Below are 11,574 nucleotides of genomic sequence, written 5' to 3' on the forward strand. Positions count from 1 at the left end.
GGCACCCCAATAGTAGGTAAAAAGTTGGCAGCAGGTAGGAGATGACACTACAATGTCCAGCAAATACTGCAAATATAAAACACAAGGGGCGAGGACGCCCCAAGTGTAGCCAACAGGAGCCAGCAGCCAGGCGGCAACACCAAGCTGACAAGCATATAACAATGGACATTAGCATGTTGGATTAGGCCTATTTTGGATACCAGATGGAATTTAGCCCTTGGGCTACATTCTGGCATATGTACATATATGTACATGTATGTACAGTGCCCTCCATAATTATTGGCACCCCTGGTTGAGATGTGTTAAAAGCCTTAAAATAAATTCAGTGTTTATTGCAGAAGAATACTGTCACACTGAAAATGTTAGGAAAATGTAGCCTTCAACTCAAATGAATTGTAGGAAAATAAAAAAAAATCCCTGACTAAAAAATAATTATTTTTCATTAAATCACCTGTTCCACAATTATTGGCACCCTTAACAATTCCCAGGAAATAAATATAATTGAAGCATTTCTGTCATTTCTACAGTAGTTTACAAAGTTTACCAGAGTATGTAGGAACATTTAATTAGTAATTCATCACTTCCTGTTTCCCTGGGGTATAAATATGATGTGACACCGAGGCCATTTCTCTTATCCACTCTTAAACATGGGAAAGACAAAGGAACACAGCATACAAGTGAGGCAGATGTGCGCCGACCTTCACAGGTCAGGCAGAGGCTACAAGAAGATTGCCACTCAACTGCAGCTGCCCATATCCACTGTGAGAGGAATAATTAAGAAGTTCAAAACAACTGGAACAGTGGTAAACAAGCCTGGACGAGGACCCAAGTTTATTTTGTCACCACGCACAGTGAGGAGGATGGTAAGAGAAATCAAAAGATCTCCAAGGCTCACTGTTACAGAATTACAACAAATGGTAGCATCCTGGGGTCACAAAGTCTCCAAATCAACCATCAGGCGCTGTCTACACGCCATCAAGCTGTTTGGGAGGCATGCACGGAGAAAACCTTTCCTCACCCACAATCATAAACGCAAACGTCTGGAGTTCGCCAAGCGGTATTGGGGCTTCAACTGGGACCGTGTGCTTTGGTCAGATGAGACCAAGATTGAGCTTTTTGGCAACAAACACTCTAAGTGGGTCTGGCGTGCCACGGAAGATGTGCATGCTGAAAAGCACCTCATACCCACTGTGAAGTATGGGGGTGGGTCAGTGATGCTGTGGGGCTGTTTCGCTTCCAAAGGCCCTGGGAAGCTTGTTAGGGTGCATGGCATCATGAATGCTTTGAAATACTAGGACATTTTAAATCAAAATCTGTTGCCCTCTGCCCGAAAGCTGAAGATGGGCCGTCACTGGGTCTTTCAGCAAGACAATGACCCTAAACATATGGCCAAATCTACACAGAAATGGTTCTCCAGACACAAAATCAAGCTCCTCCCATGGCCATCTCAGTCCCCAGACCTCAACCCCATTGAGAACCTGTGGGGCGAGCTGAAGAGGAGAGTACAGAGGAGAGGACCCAGGTCTCTGGATGATTTAGAGAGATTCTGCAAAGAGGAATGGCTGAAGATCCCTCTTTCTGTCTTTTCCCATCTTGTGAAACATTATAGGAGAAGATTAGGTGCTGTTTTGTTGGCAAAAGGGGGTTGTACAAAATATTAACAACAGGGGTGCTAATAATTGTGACACACATTATTTGATGTCAAATAATTATTTCTTTTTGTGGGATTTTTTCCCCACTGAATAAATGCACTTGTATTGAAGGTTGGACTTTTCTCTTTTTTTCCATTAAGGTCCCATATTATTTAGAAAAAAATAATAATAATTGGAAGCTAAAAAACACATCTCAACCAGGGGTGCCAATAATAATGGAGGGCACTGTATATGTTCATTAATGTGCAATGTCCTGAAAAAATTAAGTAAAGTAAAGTAAAGTACATTACATTGCAATGCAGTCGGTAGGCGCTGTACACCCAGCGACTCACAATAGAGGACATACCATAAGCACAGCCAATATCATGGGCAGACAGGAGTAGCACAGTGATAGAATTGCAAGGCAAATATACACTTCTGGGGCGAAGACACCCCAGGTGAAAACAGACAATAATCAACCAGTGAAGAAATAACACAACCGGGCATGAATAACAACCGGGGTGAGCAGAGTGCAGCCAGAGAGAGTAGAGAGACATTGTATTGTATATTGAATATCTGGAGCAGCGTGACGCCAACGGTGCAAGGGCACAGCGAACTACACTGGCCCGTGGAGCAACCGTACAGACAGGCTATACTGTACAAACAATGAAGCCGTAACGTAAATACAGGCACGCGAACACAAGTCAGAGTCCTGCACGGGTCCATTTTTTTATACCCGGACCCACCCATGCCCGTGCAGTGCATTACCCACCCACCCGTAAACCCGTGGTAATTTCAAAGTTAAATCCGTACCCACCCGGACCCGTTAATATTCTACCCGTTACCCACCCGTGCCCGTGAAAAAATACTTCAAATGCAGTAAAATTCAGATGCAGTCGTGTGAAAGTAACGAAATAGCTGCGTGACTGATGTCATAACGGCTGCGGTGATATCAAAAATAGGTAAAATAGATAGATAAATCTAAATAGATAAAAATCTAAATCTAAATAGATAAAAAAGAAAATAGCCTCCTAGTACTATGACCATTTTGATTGACGTGCTACCCGAGCTACCCACCCGTATTTTAACCTACCCGCCCGCATACCCACCCGTGAAATTTCGGAATGTTAAAACCCACCCATTTGGGCAACTATTTACCCGTACCCGCGGGTACCCACGGGTACCCGACCCGGTGCAGGACTCTGACACAAGTAACCGAGCTCGCGTCGAGTGTCACAATAATCGCCCAGTAATAGTAACATTCCGCGGCGAGAAACACCGCGAAAATAAATCGAAACAGTAAATGACAGTCCACTTACCCAAACGATGGCCAACATAGGCAGGCAGGCGTTAATACCTAATCCCAACTCGAAAGCGCATCACGCCACGAGACCGCTCGTCAAATCCAGTTGCGGGAAACACTACTGAAGATAACGCGGTAGCAGTTAATACATGATCAGAAAACGGCCTACCTCCCACGGGAAAGGACAAGTCATTAGCCTCCAGTCGGCGAGAACAGTGTCTCGAGCCAGGGGCTAGGCAGGCTAGGTAGCCTAGCCAGCCCTCCTCCACCGAGCGGATAACACTCAGTCGGACACATCGTAAATGTGAAAGAGATACTCAAAGGAAAACGCGACCAACGCCGTTTCATGGGGGGTGGAAAACCCACAGCCCCAACCCTATGGGTGCGAAACGAACAAAGCGTCAGGTCAATCCCAAAATCTCAAACGATTAACTCGACACCTGCAATAGAGAAGATGAAAGAGGTCACTTCCTTGGTTCACCGGTGTTTTAACCCCTGACACGGGGGTCACCGGGTGACGTCACCCAGGTCACGTGTTACTTTGTTGATATTAATTCTCGACCTGCTGATCCGTAAGATGAATATTCAGTGCTGAAAGCACCGCCTCTGGCGGTCAGGAGGAACGAAATAGAGCAGCATTAATGGCGAATGTTCTGTACACAATGGCAGCCATCTTGGATTTGCCACTAAATATTAAGGAAAAAATTGGAAACAGGTGGATTTGTATTCGGGGGGGTCCTAGAAGTAAAAAAAATGCTGAATGGAAAAATCTATATGAAATGTTCCTAAACTTACAACTGAACCTGCACTATTGGCTAGGGCAGGGAATCTTCATGACCGAGCAAGGTCACAATGGCAGTCAAGGGCTTAAGTAAAACCTGTACCATGAGCTGGAGAATGGGCTGCAGGTGATTCCACTGATCACCTGCTGCGGGGTCTCCCAGGGTGTTTGGCAGGGTCAGGACCCGGCCTAGGTGTCTGGGGTCTCCCAGGCCAATTGCCAGGGGCCGAGGCAGACTGGCAGCATCTCCTGGCAGGTTGCGGCATGGCAGGTCGGGGCATGACAGCTTGTGGGAGAAACAGAAATTTGAATCAGTATTGATATCGCTTTTGAACACTTTTTTGTAACTTTCCTACTGTATTTTTACACAAAGATCTGCCTATCTCAGTTATAAACTGTGCATCAACTGAGGGAAAAGTGTTTTATGTCCAGTCATTCTCTTGTGCTGCCATATTAAGCAGTTTGTAAAATGCAAGATGCACTTTGACCTGCTTTGTTTGCTGTTAAATTGTTTTGATAATATGAGTTCTTTACCTGTAGAATGGTCCCTTTGGCATGGTAGAGTTTGTAGAGCATCGTCAAGGGGATGAAGCAGAGGGAGGAGGCAGCCAGGAACCATCCGATACCATGCGCCCACCAGGGGTATACATAGGTCTTGTTGAACTTCAGGGGGCTATACCTTGTCAAAGAAAAAATAAATGTTCCCTATCAGGAACAAAAGGGAACAGAGGTTACATTTCAATTCCTCAAGCAGCAACCCCACCGTTTATTATGTCAGCTGACCCAGTCAAGTGCAGTGTTTCTCAAAGATGTTCAGATTGAGGACCTCACTCCTGGGGCTTGGTATGCAATTGAACAGTTCAGATGCAAAACCCCCTAACTCCATTTCTGAAGACCTGCACTTCTATATTTTTAGAGAACCCTGCTGTTGGTTTTGTTTACATTCATGTACTTGATAATACGTATAAATAGTTATATTAAATAAATACATTTTAAAAAATATGCAATTTTGATAGCTTTGTACAGTATTAAATAAAAATGACTTAAAGGGACACTGTGCAGGAAATGGTCAAAAAAGGTACTGCAACTATGCTGCTCATTGAAACTGGGCTGCCTATTGCCAAATTTGATCTTTTCATGAAAGTTTACTAAATAATAAACTCATTTTCGAGTATGGCCCAAGTACAGTCATTTTTGCAGCTAACAATGGCTATTTCTGGAAATTCAAAATGGCGGGCCATGGAGAAGATCCCCCTTTTCATGTATAAAAATTGGTATTTTTTCAGTCATAATGAATACTTAGAATTTGATGGTGGTGGTAAGTATTCATGAAAAAGGTAACATTAGTGAATGGGTAGCATGATTTCTGGAAATAAACAGCTAAAAATCTCACACAGTGTCCCTTTAAGATTATTTTCTGAAAAGGCACTTAGGGGGTTTTGCATCTGAACTCTTCAATTGCTCCACCACTGGCTGGGGCCCAGATGGCCCATCTATTAATCCAACCCTGATGACAGGACTAGCCGGTGACATTAAAGGGGTATGCCACTATTTTGGGGCTTAATACAGTTAAAATCGTTGGCCAGGGTTTATATAGGTGGTAAAGTGTCTTATTTTTCATGTAAGCCGTTGTCTTGTTTTAAGACAAGTTAAAAGAGGGAGTATGTCGCTAAGCAAGTGAAAGTCAGCAATGCTACACGGATCCATTGACTTTCAGTAGCTTAGCGACATACTCCCTTTTTTTAACTTGTCTTAAAGCAAGACAACGCTTAACATGAAAAATAAGACACTTTACCACCTTTATAAACCCCAGCCAACGATTTTAACTGTATTAAGCCCCAAAATAGTGGCATACCCCTTTAAGGTGATACTCGAGCCATTTAAACGCAATGCATATCATACAGCATGTAACTTAAGAAACATATAAAATAATGTTTTAACACAGTGGTCTATATGGTACTTCTTGTGGGCCATCCTTTGAGAAACACTGGCCTAGCATTCATCTTATTAGTGTCCCAGACTACTGTATGTATTGTAGGCCAAGGCTCCAATTGGCTTTTGGTGTTATCTACCTCTACAATACACTGTCTAATTAAATTATACTTGGAGGACGAACAAATCCACTCCACAAATCCAGACATGTGTGACACTCTACTCTGAACGTATTTAATAAGTGTCAATTCGTTGACTTCTTTTGTTAATTTGTCGGACACAATACACTTTTTGAACCTGCAAGCCTTGTGTGCGCCTCATCTTTTTGACTGTCCATAAGTGTCAATTCAACACCTAGAGAGTGTTAATTCAACACTGGGGGAGATGAATGTAGGGCTTTAAGTGTTGTGTGAAAGGAGACACATTTGCTGAACACTCTTCAAATGCTTTCACAAAGTACAAGAAAGTGAACATGGCACAACAAGCTTTAAAGGTCAAATTTTCCTAATAAGCAAAAATATGGGGCTTTTTTCATCTTATGAGATGTACGTAGTTAATGAAAGGAATGCATGTTTATGGTAGCGGGGTTTAAACTCACAATGCAGACTGTAGGTGTGATGTACTGTATCCAGCAGGACTTCATGAAGGGCCAAGGCCTGTAGCCAATCATGTCTTCTATGTTCCCGTAGAAACGTTCAGCCCCTGCCGGAGGACACACAGAGGTCAATAGAAGGTCGATGCAAGGTCAAAGATGACCTATGACCCCCAGGACTCCCATCAGCCACCCTCCTGTTTTATGCCACGCCTGGTCACTATAAACAACTACCTCGAATGAGGCAAGTTTGAGTGACACCACTGGCATCTCCAAGAGTTTGTTCCTCAGATGTTGTCACAAATAAGCACTGCATGTACCTAAATATTACAAAGATAACATTTTGCAGATTTTCTAAACTGATCTTTAAAAACTATATATATATAGCTGACAGTTATTTATTTTGATGTGCTATACTTTTTCTGCCAACCTTCTGCGGACCCCCTAGCATCCCTTCGCAGCCCACCAGGCAGTGGTGTAGTCTACCTTTTTATGGTGGGTATACTGTATATGTGAGCATTTTTTGAAGCACTGTATATATTTGTACTATTGAAAACAATGGATCAATCAATTTTAAGTGGGTATACTGATTTCCCTGAAATTTAGAAGTGGGTATACTCCGTATACCCGCGTTCTCCGTAGACTACACCACTGCCACCACGGGCCCCCGGACCAAACTTTGAAAACCACTGGCCTAGGATATACATAGGAATAGGTCACACATAGGCCTAATTTTCCTTACACATGCACTATACACACACATTTTATTTCCATATGTAAAATACAGTATTTTGGGTTAAAAAAAACCTGCTAAATTATTGATAAACATGTGATAACTACACTGTATTCCTAATATACAAAGGCCACTTTATTAGGAACACCTCTCTAGTGCTGGGTTGGACCCCCTTTTGCCATAAGAACTGAACTGCCTGCAACAATACTTGGGTGGGCTGTGGCATTCCAACAAAGATAAATTTGTACTAATTGGCCCAAATTGTGCTAAGAAAATATCCTTATGCCATTGTATCTACAGCCTGAAATGTTGATGTAAGGCAGGGTCAGTCCATGTTTTCATGTTGTTGACTCCAAATTCTGACCAATATGCCTCAATGAACAGTTGCAGCAGGTGTTCCTTATAAAGCGTTGGTGCCAGTGAGTGTACATCCTCAGAGGAAGAACAATAACAGGGCATATGTCTGGCCAAATGTTTTTTGGGAAACCCAGCCTAATTAACTATTTAACATAATGTAATTTAACTTAATAATGACCCCTGGGAATTATATGCTGCTTTCTGATTGGTTGCTAGCATGCATAGCAGCTGCATAAAACAGGACCTGCCTACTTCTCTTCTAAGGGCTTCCGCACACCGGCTCCGACAAAGTGCTGCGCACTGCTCAGGTAAAATTCGATTCCATTGTTTTCAATAGAACCACGCACACTGGCGCCGATGTCCGCGGACATTCACCGATGTCGGATAGCAATTAGAGACGAGTTCTATTTTGTCGGTGCCGGCCATTGACTATCAATGCAATGTTCGTGTGAAATTGGGTTTGGGGGTCCGAATTCTGTCGGAAGCAAAAGTGCGCCGCACTTTGTCGGAGCCGGTGTGCGGCCGGCCTAAGGGCCTCCGCATATCGGCTCCGACAAAGTGCTGAGCACTGCTCCGCAAAAGTTCGATCCCATTGTTTTCAATAGAAGCCCGCACACTGGCGCCGATGTCCGCGGACATTTGCGGATGTCGGCTAGCGATCGGAGACGAGTTCTATTTTGTCGGAGCCGCCCATTGACTATGAAACGTGTTCGTGTGAAATTGGGTTTGGGGGTCGGAATTCTGACGGAAGCGAAAGTGCTTCGCAGTGCTGTCGGAGCCGATGTGCGGAGGCTTTAAGGCTTGTCTTTCAGGGTAGGAATCACAGAGCCACACAACTGGTGCCCACGTAATCAGCAGAGTCTGGGGATCATGTGGAATCCCATTGATCATATGAAAAATATGGAAGTTTAGGCAAAAACAGGACAATTCTTGAGAGGAAAAAACTTTATCTTTTTTTCACAATAAAGTGGTTTAGTTTGAGTGGAGTTGTACAGCTTGTGGTTGAAACAAAAGAATATACTGTATTTTCATAAACCTTGGATTCTAACAGACATTTTGAGACCAGGATTTGTTCATGTTTGGATGTCCACTCATCATAGGAAAGTAGGGAGACATCAGAAGGGGGTTGTCAAATTTGAAAGAGCACATTGTGTAATAAATTGATAATAATGCACATACAATATGTTCAAACGTCTGTAAAGTAGTGCTAAATATATTCTTCAGGGTCTAAACTTTTCAATGATATGTATTGTTCCTGTGTTTATTACACCACCTGGATTATAAAATATTGCGGAATGAAGATCAAGTTGAAGTTCAAGGTCTTGGGTCGGTACAGGGTCGACTCGCCTAACAGTTAAGAGTTTAAGCAGAGGCAGTATGCACAGCTGAATCAAAGTGTCAGCATGTTGGTGAACTTAGACCAATGCTCAGATTGCAGCTCCATGTAAAATATTATGGGGCTCTATGACAGATTCTCCCTGCTCCCAGCTCGGCCACTATTGGTGCATGGCCCCTTAATGCCTCCTCCATTAGGGGCCCCATTGTTGCTATAGGGAGATGTTTAGCATAACAGGCTTACTGAGTTCGGTCTGTTGAACTCATTGACTGGTTGAATATACTGTAGTTGTCATCAGGGCATGTGCCTTTGCTCCATTGGAATTCAGGGGCACTTTTAGAGACCATGACGTTTTGTGTAACTGAGGTGTTCCTGCGCAGTCCGCCACTCGGGGCTCGAACAGTGTTGCCAGATTGGGCTGGTTCCCGCCCAATTGGGCTGCTTAGGATGGCCGTGTGCGGGAAAAAATGGCATTTATCAGAAAAACCCGCCCAATTTTTGCCATAGAAATCAATACAATTGGGCGGGATTTTGTGCTCCTAGGCGGGTTTTGAGCATTTTTTGGGCTGGAAATCATCAGCCTCATCTGGCAACCCTGGGCTCGAACCCACCACCCCATACAGTCAACGCTCCAGTTTGGGTATGGGAGGCACAGCACGATGAGCCAAAGGACCAGTCCGATAGCTCAGTGCAACTGATACTGTATGAGGCTTTGGGTGGGAGGTGTACTAACTTTCCTCGCCACACTCTGCTAATTGGCCTCCGTTACATTTGCAAGGGCCTGCATGGCTTGAAAGTCTTTTGTTTGCATGTGCAACTTTTCAAATAATTTTCAAGTTTCATAATGTTCAGTTTGTAAACACTGAGTCTTTATTCACAACTGAGTCCCAGCATCCATCCAAACCCTAAAAAGGGGGAAACCACATGAAACCCTGTGCTGCCCCAAGCTGACAGTTCATGGTGGGTCAAACAAAATGAACAAACAGACCAAAACAACGGAAATGATTAGATGACTAACCTGGGGGTCTGCCATTCGAGCAGGGACTGGGTACAGATAGAAGTAGATGCCATTGAAGGCAACGTGATGCCCCGAACTAACAGCACGAAGATCATGACATAAGGGAATGTTGCAGTGAAGTATGCAGCCTGTGCAGACACACATCAAGAAAAAAGTCTGTGTGAGGGTTGCATGTACATCAACATGCTTTTCTCCCCTTTGTTGAGGGAACACACACACACACACACGCACGCACGCACGCACACACACACACACACGTTCAGCTGTCCATCATGTCCAATGAAGACTCTTGTTCCAATCAGGATGGGGGTTGGGGGAGGGGTTGGGTCAACGTTGTTTGGCGTTGATGCCATCTCATGTGGCTATGGAAACCGATTTTGGATCCGCACACTCTTCCACAGATGGAGCAGGCATGCCCTGATGTTTGAGAGGAGTTGTCTTCTGCCTGTCGCTGTGCATGTCTTGTAGTCCTCCTTTCAATAAAGATGTTGTTTATTTGCTCAGTTGCTTTCTTGCAGGTCTCTCTCCAGGCTGGTCTGTTGGCAGCTAGGTCCTCAAGGTGACCAGGGTTGATGCAATGCCTCAGGAGTTCTTTTGTGTAGTCCTTGTAGCGTCTCTTCTGGCCACCAGGAGCCCGCTTTGATTCGGGTATTTGCCCATAGAGGACTTGATGTGAGAGACGGTATCCAGACATGCGGATGGTGTGGCCAACCCAGCTAAACTTAAAACTTAAACTTGAAGCTTAAAGGGTTATATGTGATTGAATGCTAAAGTTAATGCTAAGGCGCTACTAGTTTGGTTTTTTATTCAATGTCAGTTGTAATTACTTAGTAATTATTTTGTAAATACTTTATTTTGTATTTAAACCAGAGAAATATCCGCTATCCTATTAGTCGCCGTCTACCTCGCACCCAGCAACAACAACAGCGTCAGAAGTGAGGCACTGAACGAGCTGCATCGGGGCATCAGTGAACAACAAGATGCACACCCAGATGCCTTCACAGTGGTCCTGGGAGATTTCAACCACGGAAATCTCAAAACAGTACTTCCAAAATTTCACCAACATGTCAACTTCCCAACAAGAGAACAAAACACCCTGGACCTCGTTTACACAAATCAGAAGAGAGCATACAAGGCAAAGCCCATCCCCCACATTGGATCATCAGACCACACAACGATTCTGCTACTGCCAGCTTACAGACAAAGGGCAAAACTCACCAAACCAGTTCAGAAGGAGGTGAGAAAATGGCCTGAAGGGGCCATCTCACGACTACAGGACTGCTTTGAAACCACAGACTGGGACATTTTCAAAATAGCTGCCACCCACAGCAATCACATTGACATTGAGGAGTACACAGACACCGTGACCTCCTACATCACAAAATGCATCGATGATGTCACAGAAATAAAACACATCACCACCAGGGCCAACCAGAAGCCATGGTTCACAGGAGACGTTCACCGACTGCTGAGGGCCAGAGACAAAGCCTTCAGAGCAGGAGACGTAGCTGGCCTAAAGACAGCAAGGGCAAACCTGTCCCAGGGCATCAGGAAAGCAAAAAAGGAATACTCAGACAAAATAACAACACACTTCAAAGACAGCAGAGATGCACAGAGCCTGTGGCAGGGCATACAGGCCATCACGGACTATAAGCCTGCACCACGAAGCTGTGACAACAACACCTCTCTGCTAAACGACCTGAACAGTTTCTTTGCCCGCTTTGAAGCACAAAATGACACTCACCCACAGAAAACTCCCCCTCCCCCCCATGATCAACCCCTTTACCTGTCCTCTGCCAGTGTTAAGAGGACACTGGCCACCATCAACCCACGCAAAGCAGCTGGCCCAGACAACATACCAGGCCGAGTGTTGAAGGATTGTGCAGAAGAG

General features: G+C 44.3%; 1 protein-coding gene across 1 annotated transcript in view; it reads right to left on the reverse strand.

Annotated features, from left to right (window-relative positions):
- The window catches only part of LOC134462123 (sodium- and chloride-dependent GABA transporter 2-like), a 325,830-nt gene extending 319,288 nt beyond the window's left edge, over positions 1–6,542 (reverse strand). The window contains exons 1-3 of the mRNA XM_063215005.1: positions 6,246–6,542; positions 4,250–4,420; positions 3,843–4,001 (exon numbers count right to left, since the gene is read on the reverse strand). Coding sequence (XP_063071075.1) covers positions 3,843–4,001; positions 4,250–4,420; positions 6,246–6,317 — 402 coding nt within the window. The 5' untranslated portion in view covers positions 6,318–6,542. The remainder of the gene's footprint in view (positions 1–3,842; positions 4,002–4,249; positions 4,421–6,245) is intronic.
- Positions 6,543–11,574: the final 5,032 nt, after the last annotated feature.

The sequence above is a fragment of the Engraulis encrasicolus genome, chromosome 14, assembly GCF_034702125.1.
Source record: "Engraulis encrasicolus isolate BLACKSEA-1 chromosome 14, IST_EnEncr_1.0, whole genome shotgun sequence".
NCBI lineage: Eukaryota > Metazoa > Chordata > Actinopteri > Clupeiformes > Engraulidae > Engraulis > Engraulis encrasicolus.